Source organism: Cervus elaphus, chromosome 12 (genome assembly GCF_910594005.1).
Source record: "Cervus elaphus chromosome 12, mCerEla1.1, whole genome shotgun sequence".
Lineage (NCBI taxonomy): Eukaryota > Metazoa > Chordata > Mammalia > Artiodactyla > Cervidae > Cervus > Cervus elaphus.
In genome coordinates, this window is record NC_057826.1 from 8713173 (window position 1) to 8730764 (window position 17592).

The 17592-nt window shown below is 38.7% G+C and overlaps 1 protein-coding gene across 1 annotated transcript; it reads left to right on the plus strand.

The window, feature by feature from the left end:
• Positions 1-252: 252 nt before the first annotated feature.
• Positions 253-1049, plus strand: LOC122705061. The gene has a single exon (XM_043920274.1). It carries the CDS (start codon positions 405-407, stop codon positions 1047-1049), a length of 645 nt encoding a protein of 214 aa, XP_043776209.1. The 5' UTR covers positions 253-404.
• Positions 1050-17592: the final 16543 nt, after the last annotated feature.

A 17592-nucleotide genomic window follows, 5' to 3' on the forward strand; every position in this document is an offset into this window, starting at 1 on the left:
GCATAATACTTTGTTAATTTTCCCAAGGAACTAGGCTTTAAAAACAGACACTGGGTGAGAAGTGAAGTCCGCATAAGGGGCGGGCTGATAAAGAAGACAGAGGATGAAGAAGAGGTCGTGCCAGGATGGTCAACAGGAAAGAAAACTGTTGTCCTGGTGCCCCTGACCTAACAACTGAGAATGCTGGAAGGATTCTCAACACAGCTTCTCAACAGCAATCGTGACATCACCGCCGCCGTCTTCTGGAATTCACTCTTCATGGAAGAAGAAAGAGGACATCGCCTCCTCACCATCTTTCAATAAAGCCATCCAGGCCGGACAGGCAGCATCCAGGCCAGACAGGCAGCAACCGGGAGGTGCGGTTCTAGCGTCTCTGGCTACCTGTGTGTTTTTAGACGACCGAAATGAAGTACTTCTTAAAACCGATCAGCGTTTTTCTTACTTATCTGGTCTGGGTCTTCGGCTTAACCCTGGCCCGCAGCAGATCCTGGCGTGTGTGGGAGTTTGACAGCGAGATCATTTCCGTCATGTTCATTGGACTCTGGGAAGCTTTCTACCGGCAAAAATTTAACGTGTCTGGCGTAATGGTTGAGTTACCGATATACAGCGTGATCAACTCGAGCTGGGTCGTTTCTAATGAAGTCTCGTATGGGCAGGGCCTGATGCTGCTGGCGAATTTTACGATGTCGGTGGCCCTGATTTTTAGCTCGGTGGCGCTTCTCGTCAGCAGGGTCAAGGCCCCGTACCCCGATTTCCTCCGACTGTGCTACAGGGCGTCGGCCCTGTTGCTCCTCCTCAGCTGTGCTTGTGCCACAATTACAGTGAGCTGGAATTTCACCGTGGACTTTTATGGGCAAACCACCCTCGACTTTCCAATTACCTTTCCTCTTGAAAGAGCAATGGTAACAAAAAAACATCTCTCCTATGTGTTCCCCCTAGGAATCACAACTTCCATCCTTTTGCTGGTAACTGCCCTCCTATTCTCCTGTGAAAGGTGTTCAATAAAACCACCGAAACGGGTGAATCCCCTGATTGTGTCCAAATGTTGAAGAGGAAACGTCTGAACAGTGAGTTTTGGAATGGCCGGCAGTCATTTTCTTGAAGACATTTCCATACATACATCCTATTGTCTTAATCTTCTATTCTTTTAAAATAAAATATACTTGTCGTTTCAAAAAGAGCAAAGACAAAATACTGGGTGCTCTTTTGGTTCCCATCCTCGCATGATGCCTCCTGTGAGGCATTGAAGCCTCCTCAAGCATGGATCAAGCACGCTGCTTAAGTAGAAGACTATGGAATAGGAAGCTAGAGAGAGGCAATGAAATCAACATTAAAAAGATCACTCTATGGAGATGTGGGTGAGGGTGGTGATGGAGGTGGAGTGGGTTACACAGCTAATGGTGCCAAGGATGTGGGCATTTTATGAACTGGGCCAGACAAACTCTCCTTAAGCCATTCCTTGGGGTCACCAGGTAGCTTTTATAGCCAAGTTTGTGTCTCAGGGCCGCTGTTCAGAGCGTGGAGGAGCAACACTCCAACCTCTGCCTCCGAGGTCACATGGTCTGCTTCCCTTTGTATATGTGCATCTCTTCTGGATCGCTGTCTCCAAATCTCTCCCTGCTTATAAAGACGCCATTCAATGGATTTGGGGCCCACCCTAACCCAGAATGACCTCAATTTTAAACTTGATTACATCTATAAAACCCCTATTTCCAAATAAAGTTTGTGGGTATATGGATAGAACAGCATATATTCTTCAAGAATACAATTCAACCCACATGAATCGACATGTTTCTTATTTTTAAAAACATTTTGCATTATGGCTTCTATTATTTACAGCTGAAGGCATGCTGGTCAATATTCCCTTCCTTCACCTCCTTACAGATTTGGGATACTCATATTTTCCCATAAAATTTGGCTTACCTCATCCAAATTAGTATGAGTATTAGACTGTTCTTAGTTCATTATGCTCTGGCTGCATATGAATTGTTTTTTTCATTATTCCTTGTAAGCAGTTAGCGGACTCCCTTTGCCTATCACAATTCTGTTGGCAACATTTAGGGAGGAACCCGATACATATTTTTTGTTCTGTGAATATTTGTTGAGTGAATAAGTTAAATAGAATTTGAGAAATACATGAAAGTACGAAGAACTTTTAATCATCCAAAATACCACTACCCATGTGAAAATACAATAAAAAAAAATTTGTGTAAATCCTTCTAGCACATTTATGCAGAAGTTTTTTTTTTAAAAATTCTATAATCATCATGAGTGAGTCAAAGTTGCTCAATCGTATCCGACTCTTTGTGACACATGGATGGTACCCCACCAGGCTCCTCTGTCCATAGAATTTTCCAGGTAAGAATACTGGAGGGCTTTGTCATCCTCTTCTCCAGGGGGTCTTCCCAACCCAGGTCTCCTGCATTGCAGGCATATTCTTTACCATCTGAGCCACCAGGAATACTGATTTATAATTGTGAGTCTACCTTTTTCATTTTATATAAAACAAACATTTTTCTATGTTATTTCAGTGTCCACAAACTTTTTAAGTAGTTGTGCAAATTTCAGTCAATGATTGTGTGAGAATGTACTTAGCATTCCCTGAAGGTAGGAGATTTAGTATGTTTTTGTTATTTTTTAAGATTGTCTTAAATTTATTATTTTTCTACATAAACATTTTTTTTTCTATTTAACATCAATAGAAAACTGACTTAGTAAAATTTTAAAGACCCTGAAAAATGCAGGAATTCAGGTTATTCTATGGACATGAAACTGGAGGAAAACACATCAGATTAGGAAGCAAGCGAACCGTGGACATTCAAGAGGGCACAGCAGGGAGACGAGGCAGTGAGGCCCGGCATCCCAACCTCGGGGTCGTTTCTCTCTGTGAAACACGCCTCGTTCTCAAGCCACGGTGTCACAGCCTGGTGGCACTCCAGGTCTCATCTGCCTCCCAAGAAATTAAGAAGAGACAAACTCAAGTATAACACACAGGAGTAGAACGTACTATAATTTTCTCTTCTTGGTACACCATCGGTGAATGCATTTACCATGATGTACTTGTTTAGCTTGTTTCAGGGACATAATCAGGAGTCCCATGCAAGTAAACCATGATAATGCCACCCTTGATAAAAGACTTTTGGTGTAAAGAATTTATACACTTTAAAGAAATAGAATTAAGAATATAGAAAAGAATTGATAGACTGAGTCTTCCATTCTCAGTATAAACTTAAAGTATGAGGTAGACTGAAATCAAGGCAGTGGTGTTTGGGCTCTTTCCTTTTTTTTTTTTTTATTATGAATTTATAGTTATAGTTACCTTTTATTTTTGACAAGTTGTTCTTAATAAACAGTAGAAGACAGGATGGAGGAGGAGATGGCAACCCACTCCAGTGTTCTCACCTGGAGAATCCCAGGGATGGGGGAGCCTGGTGGACTGCCGTTTATGGGGTCGCACAGAGTCGGACACGACTGAAGCGACTTAGCAGCAACAGCAGTAGACAGGAACAAAGCCTCACTTGATATTACCATTTATTTCTAAACATTTTGTTCTTTTGTCCTTTTAACTAAACTCAGCATTTCATCTGTAACCCTATCATGATGGTGAAGGAGAGCTCTATAGGAATAAATTCAGTATCAAAATTGACAAATGGGTCTAGTCCTGGCTCTGCCTCTTCCCTGCTTTGTGATTTAGAGCAAAACATATTGTAGTTTTTTGTTTTTTTTTCTCCTGGAATTTGGCTCCCACATTCACAGATTGTAATGATCAGACATGATCAGTCTTTAGATGCACAGCCTTCTAAAAATCTGTGATTCCAAGCAATGCATGATGTAAAGCTACAAAACTAATTTACATTTGTTGAATATTGATTCTATCTTGGCGTTAAGGTAATAAACCATAGTCCCAAAGAGTTAATTTTGAAGAGTAAACTGCCATTCAATTCACTGAAGTAGCCTGGGTTCTTGGCAGTCAGATAAATGAAAGCTGAAATTGTTTACAACAAAAAAAATCCAGCATCCTTGAAAATTCCCCATGGTTTATTCTCAAGAAAAAAAGATATTTCTCAAATCCACATATTTCTTCCACAAAGAAAACAATTTGGATCCAATTGTATATGATCACAGTGCATCTGTCAGAGGTAAAAATGTTAAGGGAGACTTTCTAAATATGTCTTACAAATAGTTTAGAAATCAAAAGCCTGGCACCATGGCCATGGAGAAATAAATAAAAGCAATGATATTCGGATTATTAAGAAATTCTTGCATTCATTCGTATATAATCTGAACAGTTTTTCTCTACTGAACTGAGGTATTTTAACATGAAATACCTCCATATTCTGCCTCCAGGACTTTAGGAAAATGGACTCCAAGATTACTGCTGTTCTAAGGAGGATACACAGGGTGGTGCCTGTTCTTCCAAGAGCCCACACTGGCAGATGGCTCATATTTTCTGTTCTCTCTTTTGTTTTCCAATGCTGAAATGAGAAAGCACAGTGTTGTAAATGATCCTCACATAACTGAGGGAGTGATGCTTCTAACAATTTACAGATATTCAAGTTCAAACAGCCAGGCCCTGGGTATATCAAACGGCATCCAGCCACTATAAGTGTTAGTAATTATTTCAGGTAGCTGGTTTTGATTACAGCATAATGAGATGATCCTAATACCTGTTCTACAGCTCATCAGCTTGTCCTCTATAATTTTATTAAAAGTTAATAGTTAGTGGGGAAACCACTTAAGTGTCAACAGTCCCCTGTCCTTTACTACTTTTCAGCCTTGCATCAAACTCTAGCACCTGATGAGTTCAAATTCTGGCCACTCCTATTCCTCTGCAAAGCTTTATTTACCAGTGAGATGACTAGGACCACGGGCAGCCTTTGGAGGAAATATTAATACCTGAGTTCTAATTGCAAAACCAATAGTTCCAAGTAGTAAGGCTGTTAGTAAATTCTTTCACACTTCTGAACTTCCGTCTCCTCTTCAGTAAAATGGGGATACTTAGACTATCTTAAGCTTGCATGGTTTCTGTAAGGCTTAAATGAAACAGTGCATGTGGAATGATCTATCCCCGTGTCTTAATAAAGTTCATTGGAATGAAATGGGACCTGGAACAATAGCTACACATCAGCTTCTAGAGAATGGCCAGCCAAGAAAAAAGACTAACCATTAAAGACAAGGGGAACTATAGTTAACTCTTCTCCTTCAGTGGCAGTCAGATTTCTCTCTCATTTATTCTGAAGTTTATTTCTGCATAAGGCAAACTTGCTGTAGAATAGCCTACCTTAAATAGATAAATATGAAAAAAGCAAAAAACATTCACCGTAAAGCAAAACCTCACTTGATTCTATATTCCCCTCCAGCTACTACTGACTTTCTCATTTCCTCTTTATAGCAAAAGTTCTCAACAGAATGACAAATATTTGCTGCTTCACTTTCTCATCTTTTACCTTTAATTAATATTTTACCCCAAGCAATCCAATAAAACACAACAGAGGACATCAAGACAGGGAGGACATTACCAGGATTGGGGTAAAAATCTTCAGACTTTAATATTAAAGTGAGACATACTGGTGAAATGGCCAGAATCCAGTTTATTTGCTGTTAGTAAAAATGAACAAATAGCCTAAGCCATTTACCTTATATTTACTTTAAATACTCTGTGGCTTAAGATATACATATATATACAAGATATATATATGATATACAAGATATACACATATATATATACATACTTATATATGATATATATAATATACATATGAGATACAAGATATACATATATATGAACTAAACTCTGCTTAATAATTTTTTAAAAAATTATACATTTGTAATATATTCAGGATTAAACATATGACTTATGTAGAATGATATAAGTTAATAATCCCAAAATCAATGGATGTTCTTCCATTAATTCTCCCCACCCAATCACGCAAACTTAAGCCAAAAAATAACAGGAAAAAATCAGTCATATTTATATTCACTGTACTATAAATTCTGTATCAATAGCAAGAATTGATAGATTTGATGTGATTACTACAAACTAGCTATTCTCAAAACTTTCATTTTATCCTGGGGTCTTCAAGGTACTGTAGATAAATGCTCACTTAGTAGAAATGTACCTGTGTTCAAGGTCAAACAAAATTAGAAAGTTTCTCATTTCCCCACAGTTGATTCTTATGCCATTGCCCATTAGAAGCTCAGACCAGTTTAGTTCCCTGGAAATAAAAGGAAGGGGATAGGTCGGAATACGCATGCACCATGTTGCATCTTTAAATTATGAAAATTCTAAGAAAAATGCAAGTGTCCAGAGGTCCTAAAAATGCAGGTCATGTGGAAAGACAGCAGAGTGGTTGAGAAAGCCATCACATTCATTCCTGTTTATATACAAGATTAGATATATGATCGTGTGTCCTCTAATTGAAAGGATTCAGGATTCTATCAGCTTTTGGAATAGCTTGGACTCACAAGCATGGAAGTATGTCTAGAATGAAACAGTCCAACCATCATTTACCTTCAGTCAGAGATACTGGAAGTGAAGGCCAGCATTTAGCTTTGAGGTCATGCTTTAAATCCATACCACCAACTGCATTACATGTTTCCTTTCCAGGGACACCCACCATTTCTCTCCTAATGAGAGGCAGGAGGCAGGAGCAGTCCAGCATGGGTCTCAGGACAAAATGTGCGTTCTACGACCAGGTAGGATTTCCTGTCAGATCATCGTGGAAGGAGGAACCAAAGGATTCAAATTCTCTCCTTGAACTTTTCCACGTGACTAATAAGGCATCCCCAGTTGGCGTTTTAGAACCATAGAATCTTAGTTATTTTCAGGTTCCCTCTGTAGAGAGCTAATGTAATGTAGAGATTAGAAAAAAAAAACAAAAATTACTACATGGGTCTTCCCTGGTGGTCCAGTGGTTAAGAATTCGCCTTGTAATGCAGGACACTCAGGTTCAATCCCTGGTCTGGCAACTAAGATCCCACATGTCACGGAGCAGCTAACTCACAACTATTGAGCCTGTACTCTGTGGAACCCACACGCCACAACTAGAGAGTCCAGGTACCACAACACACAAAATCCTGCGTGCTGCAGCTAAGACCCCACACCGTCAGGAGGAGCTTACCGTTGAGGCTGAGTGGGGGGTGTCAGCATCCATCAGGTTACCAAGGGGAAACTTTGCACATGTGAGGAGAATCCTCCTCCTTCCCAATTTCCTGAACATTTCCCTGTTTTATACTTGTAACACTTATTTCTGTATTGCACAAGCTTATTTCCAGTGTTAAACACAGCTCTTCAAATATTAGAGTTCTTCCCAGGACCTGTAACATTAGAATGAGCTGTTAAAATCTACTTATGACTCCAAAACTCGGACACTTGACACAGAAGAGGCCTGAAGAGAGGAGCAGTTAGATTAGGTTTCTTCCCTTCAGCTATAAGCTGAATTGCGTCTCCTTCCCCAAGTTTATATAATGAAGCCCTAACTCCCAACATAACCTCATTTGGAGATGGAGCCTTTAGGAGGCTGCAGTTGTTCAGTTGCTAAGTTGTGTCCTACTCTTTGCGACCCCATGAACTGCAGCACGCCAGACTTCCCTGTCCTTCACTGTCTCCTGGAGTTTGCTCAAACTCAAGTCCATTGAATCGAGGATGCCATTCAACCATCTCATCCTTTGTCATCTCCTTCTCTTCCTGCCCTCAATCTTTCCCAGCATGAGGGTCTTTTCCAATGAATTCGCTCTTCTCAACAGGTGACCAAAGTATTGGAGCTTCAGCTTCAGTACTTTCAATGAATATTCAGGCTTGATTTCCTTTAGGATTGACGGGTTTGATCTCCTTGCTGTCCCAGGTACTCTTAAGGGTCTTATCCAGCACCACAGTTCAAAAGCATCAATTCTTCAGTGCTTAGCCTTCTTTATGGTCCAACTCTCACATCTGTACATGACTATGGAAAAAACCTTATCTTTGATTCTATGGACCTTTGTCTGCAAAGTGATGTCTCTGCTTTTGGACACACTGTCTATGTGTGTCGTAACTTATTCCAAGGAGCAAGCATCTTTGGAGGTATAAAGCATCTATATGCCATGTAAAAGGTTAAGCGAGGTCATAAGGGTGGAATCCTGACCCTACAGAGTTAGTATCCTTATAGGAAGAGACAACAGAAAGTTTGTTCCCTCTGTCTCTGCCATGTGAGGACACATCCAGAAAGCAGACATCCACACACCAGGAAAAGAGTTCGCACCAGAAGTCAAATTAGCCTACATCCTAATCTTAGAATTTCCAGCCTCTAGAACTATGAGGAAATAAATGTCTTTGTTTAAGCTCTAAGTCTCTGGTATTTTGTATGGCAGTTGCCCAAATACTGTTTCTGCTGGTTAAGACCTTCATTGGAACTTGCATAAATTTTTGTAATCACCTCTTTGTTGGTCTAGCTCTTAAGTCTCTCTCCCTTACTCTGTAGCTAGCATTTGCTCTATAGGTTGATTATCACCCCATGTGAATTTGTTATTCAAGCTGGAGCTCAGACAGTCAAGAATCTGCCTGCAATACAAGAGCCCCAGGTTCAAATCTTGGGTTCAGAAGATCCTCTGGAGAAGAAATGGCAACCCACTCCAGTATTTTTGTCTGGAGCATCCCATGGATTCTTTCCCATGGGGTCACAGAGTCAGACACAACTGAACGGCTAACAGTACTACTACTCTGAGCAAGCACCTCTCTTTATCAAAGATCCGCAGTGATGCTTTATGACATGTGGAAATGTTTGACATCACTTAACCTGACAGGCAAGGTTCTCCCAATCTGTCTTCAGCCTGCCTTTGCATATGTCCCATATTCCTCTCCCTTCAACAACTATACCCTGTCCTGCCTGATGACATCTGTTTCCCTACCTGCATCCTTTTGCTCAATTATCTCCTTTAGTAACTGTGTTCTTGGCATCACAACAGACACAATTTTATGCATTGTTATTCTTTTCAACTCAATTTTAAAAGTTTGGAGGAAGAAACCATCACCTTTAAACAGGTATACATACAGAGATATTCCACAAATAGTAATAAAGACACCAATGTGAGAAGCCTCATATAAAAGACACATACATGCAATTCTGTGTGAAACAATACCCAGCTAAAATTGGAAAGATCAAGAAAAAGGAAGAGGCAGGGAAGAGGAGGGGGAGGAGGAAGAGGAAAAGCAAATGGGAGGGGAATGAGGAAATGAGGAGGAGAGGGAAAATTAGTCAGAAAAAAATGAAAATGATTCAGTTCTAACCGACCAAGGATATTTACTAGTTATTCATGAAGATTTAGAAACACTATTAAAACACAGTAGGAAAGAATAGCAGAATATTACGCATCACAATGTTAAAAGTAGCTATAGAGAAACCTGTATGCAATTCACATGTCATAGTATAGCTTTAAGTCATTCTGAAACAAAATACTTTCTTGTAAAGCTACAAATGAATAAAAAAAAAAAGAAAGAAAGAAAGAAAAGAGAAAAGAAAGAAAAACACAATCAAAACAAAACAAAAAATCCTTCTAGGTATAGTCATTGGTAGATTTTGGATCTAAGTAAACTATGTATGACAACTGTAGTGAAGATGCTGTCATGCTAAATGGGCAGAGCAGAAAGAAACTGGATTTTGTCCAGGTCTGGATTGTTTTTATAGCAAGGGGCAGAGAAAGAAGGTCTTCTCTTATTCCTACTAGGGTAATGGCACTTTCCGCCCTAACCACATACAGCGTAAAGCTGTGGATTCAGAAGGTCTCCTTGAGAGCAGTGTACAGAATAGAAAAAAAAAAAAAAAGAGGGCATTCTTGAGCTGCCAAACTCTTTGAGTGCTTAAACCCAATCAGCATCAGGGCTGGAAGGAGGCAACCTGGAGTCTTTGGCCTTCAGAAGGGTCTATAAGGAGCTCAAAAGAAGCATCTTGTTTTCTTGAAAACAGAATTTGAAAATGCAATCGCTCTTCCTTTTTCCTACTATAGTAGATGTGTGTGGGGCTTTTATCATTTACATCTCTTCCCAGTGTGAAGTTCAGTGATATACAAATAAAATTTTTGCAAGAGCCCTTGTTAAGCACAAAAAGAAAAATAGTTTATCTGCCTCATCATTTATGGTCTTCCCAGGTGGCTCAGAGGTAAAGACTCTACCTGCAATTCGGAGACACAGGACATATGGATTCAATCCCTGGGTCAGGAAAATCTCCTGGATCTGACAACCTACTGCAGTATTCTTGCCTGGAAAATTCCATGGGCAGAGGAGCCTGGTGGGCTATAATGGTCCATGGGATCGCAAACAGTGGGACAGGACTGAGTGACTGAACATGCACACACACATGTAGTCATTTAATTTCACACCCAGGAATTAATTTCTCTTCTCCTCCAATGAGGCTGTATGTTAATATATCTCATAGTGACCACAAGAACCAGGCATTCACTTTCAGGGCTAGGGGCTGCCAGTGTCATTACAGACAGTGATGGCATTTCATAAAATTTGCCAGAGACTTGACAAACTGCTTTTTATAATTAAATCTAACCAAGATGCTCTATGAATTCTTAATCAGACTTATGACCTTACTATTGTTGAAATGGAAAAAGAAAAAAAAAAAACAACAACAGCCACTTCCTTATTTCTTTGACAATTTCTAACATCTGTATCCATAACCTCAAGCCCAGTGACCTCCATGCAGCAAACCCACTGACTATTGGGAAGAAACTCACTTTGGTTGTGCATCTGATCTTAATTGACCAGGCACCAAGGAAGGGTATATTGAGCAATGATCTTTGAAAAGGATAGATCTGGCCAATTATAAGAAAAATGGAAGGAATCTGCCATCTCCTCACCTTCACTCCTTTTGGGATAGGGAAACTATTCTTATAAATTAGCATATAAAATGAATTGCAGCAGGGACTTCCCGGGCAGTCTGGTGGTTAAGACTCTACACTTCTACTGCAGGGGGTATGGGTTCAATCCCTGGTTGAATAATGGAAATTCCGCAAGCTGCAAGGTGTGGAAAAAAACAAAACAAAAAACAGAATTGTAACAAAATCTAATAATCTTTTTCAATGATTTATCACATAGGTCGATTAAAACTAACATGTCTATTTTGGCCAATATTCTGAGTTATTTCACCACCTTTCTTTTCTTGAAGTGAAATCCAGTGAATGAAAGCACTGTATTTTTCTCCTTTGGGGTAAAGCATGTGTACCTCTTGTAATGACAGATAGCCACTGTGGGAATGACAGATTTATTTCTACCGCGGCTACTGTTCTTACCTATCGTTTAAGTAGGCTGTCATATAGGCGATATTTTCAAGGTAGCTCAAAGCTTCCCTGGGTTATAAAAAACTTCCTCATTTAGTATCATGGTGACCAGAATGCCACTCTCCATCCTCTGGACCATTCATTCCTCATTCATTCAGCAGCCAGTATTGTGTACAGAGTATATGCCAAGCTCTTCCCCAGAATTAAAGAACAAAAAGTAAACCAAACAAAAGAGATTTCAATTTCAAAACTCTGTGACTAGTATGAGAAGTGAGAAAATGCATGTGACTAAAAAACAGTGAAAAAATGACTATGACACATGTATTGGAAGGCTGGAATTATAGCACCATTATGGATTTTTTTACTTCAAATTATATATTTTTTTCTTTCCAATAGTCGTTTAAAAATTGTTGCTAGCTCTTGGCAGAAGTGATGCATTATTGGGTGGATATTTAGCACCTTAGTACTTCATGTGAGAGAAATTAATAGCAATTGAAAGAGCTACATTTCAGTCCTAATTAATTTGTTAGTTAACTGTGGAATACTGAGTAGTTTGCTTTTATGGGACTATGTCTATGTATATAGTCTGAGGAATATGGATTGTGGTTGTTCAGTTGTTCAGTCATGTCCGACTCTTTGTGATCCCATGGCCTGCCAATGCAGGAGAAGAAAGACATGTGGGTTTGATCCCTAAGTTGGGAAATTCCCCTGGAGAAGGAAATGGCAACCCATTCCAGTATGCTTTCCCAGAGAATCCCATGGATAGAGGAACCTCGCTGGCTACAGTCCATAGGGCTGCCAAGAGTCAGAAACAGCTAAAGCAAAGCAAGCAAGCCATAGTCTGAGGAATATATATTTATTCTTGCGGTTGTTGTTGAATCACTCAGTTGTGCCTGACTCTGTAATTCCATGGAATGCAGAACGCCAGGCTTCCCTGTTTTTCACCATCTCCTAGAGTTTGCTCAAACTCATGTCCATTGACTTGATGATGCCATCCAACCAACTTGATGATGTCATCCAACCACATATATATATATGTTCATCTATATATATATATATATATATATGTTCATCTAGAAATATATAAAATATTCACACATTCTGGTATCTATCTATACCTGGAAAGCCCCAAGGTAAAAATAGTTTCATAATTTTAGTAGAATATAGATAAGAATTATTAGAATAATCTAACAATAATAAAATTTTCCTCAAAGTGAGACATATCTGTTTTTTTCTTTTCAACTATATTCAAATAGACATACTTTGGCAAAATAATTTGTTTGAGATCAATTTTTATCTTGCAGTTTGGGGAAGATTATTAAGATACGTAATATATGCAGTATAGTAACTATTATCTCATTTGTCATCAACTCACCTTCCCCTAGCACACAAACACACACACAGGCACAAACACACACACCCACACTTGCACACACATACACTTCCCTTACCCATCCCCTTCTTATAGCTAACTGAGGTCACTTTACATATAAGAGCCAAAATTATGAATGTAGGCATGCATGCTTTGTTGGAACAAGCTGCGATAGCTTTATGGAAATCTTTGGAGCATCAAGGGGCATTGACCAAAGAAGATACAGTGACTTCACCATCAAGAAGCATGTGTAGTATGAGGTAGTCCAGAAATGGGGTGAGAAAGAAATGAGGCTTGCAAGGTTTGACTTACAGTTATGAGATTTCTTTCACTTGTTCAGAAGGCATATATTTGTCAAATATCTTTCCTGTGCTCATTAGTCTTCTAGGTATTAGAAGTGGAGCATATAAAATAATTCTGAAAAAGGTTTTGCTGTATATATAAATTGACCATTTTGTTCATGATTAATATTGTTTTATTTGTTTGTTTTAATTTTTATTTTGTATTGGAGTATAGTTAATTTATAATGTGTTCATTTTAGATGTACAGCAAAGTGATCAGTTATGTATATACACATAGTATTCTTTCTCAGATTCTTTTCCCGTGTAGGTTTCTATAAAGTATTGAGTACTGCTCTATACTAGGTGTTTGTTGACTTATGATTTTTCTTACAGAAATGCATATGTATTAATCCCAAACTTCTAATCCTCACCTCACCTTTCCCCTTTGGTAATCAGAACTTTGTTTTCTATGTCTGTGTCTGTCTCTGTTTTGTAAATTCACTTGTATTATTTTTTAGATTCCATGTATATGATATCATAAAAATGAGTTTTATATTCTTCTTGAATTGTTTATCATATGCACAATTTAAAAATACTATTTCTTTACCTATGTAAAAAAGAAAGCATTGGACAATGTTGTTTTTGCCATGTTAAGGTTATACACAGAATAGTTCTACATGTATGCATGGAATCATTATAAAGTGAAAGAAAAAATACACACATGCACATATATATACAAATTAGTATGCATGTATACTTGTATATAATATATATTTACCTTTTAAGGCACACACAGAAGAACTGTACATAAAAGATCTTCATGACTCAGATAATCACGATGGTGTGATCACTCACCTAGAGCCAGACATCCTGGAATGTGAAGTCAAGTGGGCCTTAGGAAGCATCACTATGAACAAAGCTAGTGGAGGTGATGGAATTCCAGTTGCGCTTTTTTATAACTAAAAGACGATGCTGTGAAAGGGCTGTACTCAATATGCCAGCAAATTTGTAAAACTCAACAGTGGCCACAGGGCTGGAAAAGATCAGTTTTCATTCCAATCCCAAAGAAAGGCAGTGCTAAACAATGCTCAAACTACCACGCAATTGCACTCTTCTCACACGCTAGTAAAGTAAGGTTCAAAATTCTCCAATCCAGGCTTCAACAGTACATGGACTATGAACTGCCAGGTTTGACTATACGGACCTCTGTTGGCAAAGTAACCAGGCCAACCTGACCTGTCTCCTGAGAAATCTGTATGCAGGTCAAGAAGCAACAGTTAGAACGGGACATGGAACAACAGACATTACTTTGCCAACAAAGGTCTGTCTAGTCAAAGCTTTGGTTTTTCCAGTAGTCATGTATGGATGTGAGAATTGGAGTATAAAGAAAAGAAAGCTGAGCACCAAAGAATTGATGCTTTTGAACTGTGGTGTTGGAGAAGACTCTTGAGAGTCCCTTAGATTGCAAGGAGATCCAACCAGTCCATCCTAAAGGAGATCAGTCCTGAATATTCACTGGAAGGACTGATGTTGAAGCTGAAACTCCAATACTTTGGCCACCTCATGCGAAGAGTTGACTCATTGGAAAAGATCCTGATACTGGTAATATTTGAAGGTGGGAGGAGAAGGGGACAACAGAGGATGAGATGGTTCTATGGCACCACCAACTCAATGGACATGAGTTTGAGTAAGCTCCAGGAGTTGGTGATGGACGGGAGGCCTGGTATGCTGCAGTCCATGGGGTCGCAAGGAGTTGGACATGACTGAGGGACTGAACTGAACTGAACTGAGCCTTTTTAGGTAAGATAAATCTTACTCAATAAAGTATATTAATATTAAACATACAACTTGCTAATTTTTGCATGCATATGCTCTGTGCAATCATCACTTAGAGTAAGATATAAAATATTTTCAGTTTATTGTAGAGTTTTATCTCCTTTTACTTGTTTTTATTCTTTTTCAATTTTAAGGGAAGAAACTTGATTCTCAATCTTCTGTATTCTTCTATATAATAAAAATTGCAAAAAGCTCTGAAATATTTTTTTAATGCATCTTTTGCTTAGCAACTAAAGTAGAAACTTCAGAAAAATCTATATTTTATTCAAGTTGAGTTATTCAGAACTTCTAACAGTGGAGTTTAGAAATAGTAGAATAAAAATTGAGTTTAAACTAAAATCTTCCAATTACTCCCTGTGACCCTAGACAAGTATCATTTTTGTGTCTCGGTTTTGTCATCTGTAAAATAATGAAATAATAATCCTTAACCTATATACCCTTCAGGTAAACTGTAACAATCAAATGATAAAATGTGCATGGTAATCCATTTTAAATTGCAGGGGACTAGATAAAAAGCAGCATTATTCTTTTTTTTTTTTTTTTTAATCAAACCAACTAGTTTGGAACATTTGAAATTATTCTGATTTTTCCCAAAGGAAATAGTTGCTGTCTCTTGATTGGGAAACTATTGAAGTTTTTCTAATAATCAACTGTTTATACTTCATTTGCCGTTATTCAATTTCATCCTGTTAACAAATATCTTCCTTCTAAATTATTTCCTCTTGAGTATTTACACTTTTCTGGCATTTCACTGTAGCAGTGATTATCTATGATATATTAGATGGAAATTTCACTGTAGTAATAAGACCATGATTACTGAGTTTCATGCAGAGGTCTCCCTCTCTCTCTCTTAAAAAAATAAATAAATAAAAACTGGTAGGCATTTTGTGTGGCATTTCTATTGCCACACTGATCATAAAAATCACTTACTCTTTCAAACTTAAATGTTCAAACAGAGGATACCTGCATTGTGAAAAATATTCTTTAATGCAAATGGTATGGTGATTTTATTGGAAAAGGAAATGGCAGCCCACTCCAGTATTCTTGCCTGGAGAATCCCATGGATAGAGGAGCCTGGTGGACTACAGTCCATGGGGTTGCAAAAGGGTTGGTCACAAGCTAATGACTTAACAACACTGGTGATTTTATAGAAAACTCTATTTAAATACATGCATATTAACCTCTCATGAAGAACTTGGAGACTATTTTCAGGCAAGTATTCTTGTTTTCACTTTTTCTATATACTACATGTGTTGAGGTAGAGAGCTAAACTTTACAGATCGCTTAAATGTGCCTTTTGAAACATCTCCTGAATATGGAAAATATCACCTATGTATCAAAGAATTGAGAATCAGTATTTGAATCAAATCATCTTATTCTTCACTCATATGGATTTCCTTTCAAGAGAAAAGTAAATAGGAGGTAGAAAAGTGCAGTTTTTGAGGTCCAACTCCTTCAGATAGCAAAAGTTTATTTTCATATTTTAAAGAGAAATAAGCTGGGTGCTCACTCTCAATACGTCAGTGAAATATTCTTCCCTGTGCTTATTATCGTTGTGCGATCCAGATGTCCTGAACCATTTGGTCAGCGTAGTATTTGAAAGAAGCCTAATGTGAACCATACAAAGATGTGGCAGTCTCCTGGAACAATGTCTTGGAAGGAGAAATCCTCTACACAGAAGTCTCAGGTGGCCCAAATCTGAATGCTATCACACTCATCAACAAACTATATAAAAAAAGTTACCAAGCCACTAAAATTGTCTGAGACTTACTTTCCTCATAGCGTGTCAGTCAGGAGGCGTTCTGCTGCAAATAACAGAATACCCACAGTGGTTGCTGAGGCAAGAGTGCATTCCCTCTCTCTCTCTCTAACAAAACCAAAGCCCCTGACGGGCGCGCTTGGAGTTGGTTCCAGGCTCACGTTTATCTTGTTCATCTTTCATCAGTGCCCCACTCTCACCGTCTCCCCGATCTCTACCTTCACCTGTTGCCGTTGTTATTCTTTGTGGTCAGAAGATGGCTGGAGCGTCCCTGTGAGCGCCTTCTCACAGACACACCGGAAACGACCGACCAGTGGTGCTTACACATTGATTTTTCTTTCTTTCTTTTTAAACCAAGGAGGAGACACATTGCCAGAATTCCAAAGGAGAGGTCTGACGTTTTCAGCCATCATGGTACAAACGAAGTGCTTCCAGTGTGCCTAAGAGGAGAGACATGCCTCCCGGGGACCAAAGCAACCGCATCTGTCTATCACAAAGATCCAGTTTACATGGAACAGTGGAGGCTCAAGCCGATCACATGCTGAATCATTTCATCTGGTGTCTCAGAGAAAATAAAAATATGGAAACATATGCCCTTATCCGTTTGGGACTTTGGGACTGAAATTGCAAACCTATAGCCAAAGATCAATTCAGGCCTAAAAAAGTCATTTTAAAAAAACAAAATAAAATCTAAATGGATTGTGTGGTGACCTGAGATCTTGTTTCAACAACGATTTCGAAGATATACTGTCTTATCTTCAGCCTATTCACAGGCATATTAACTTCCATGAAATAGAAAACCATTTGCACTGGTGACCCACTGCAGTAATTTACCAATTATTCTGAAGTAACATATCAATAATTGTGAAAGAATGGAGAAAGAAGTAGCTTATTTTTTTAAACCCTAAGTTTCTCATAGGAAAACTTCACAGTGACAATACTGGCTTCGTGGCATTCAAGTGAGATATAATTTAAATTTGTTTTCCTGAAGAGAAACAGATTTTTGTGCCAAGGCTTTGTGGAAAGAGTTCCCTCGGGAGGCAGAAAATGTGAAGCATGGATAAGACAGGGGAACATAATCTAAGCAA

Bases quoted from the DNA above. Each gene is read 5' to 3' on its own strand.
- LOC122705061 (XM_043920274.1), top strand. From the start codon at position 405: ATGAAGTACTTCTTAAAACCGATCAGCGTTTTTCTTACTTATCTGGTC.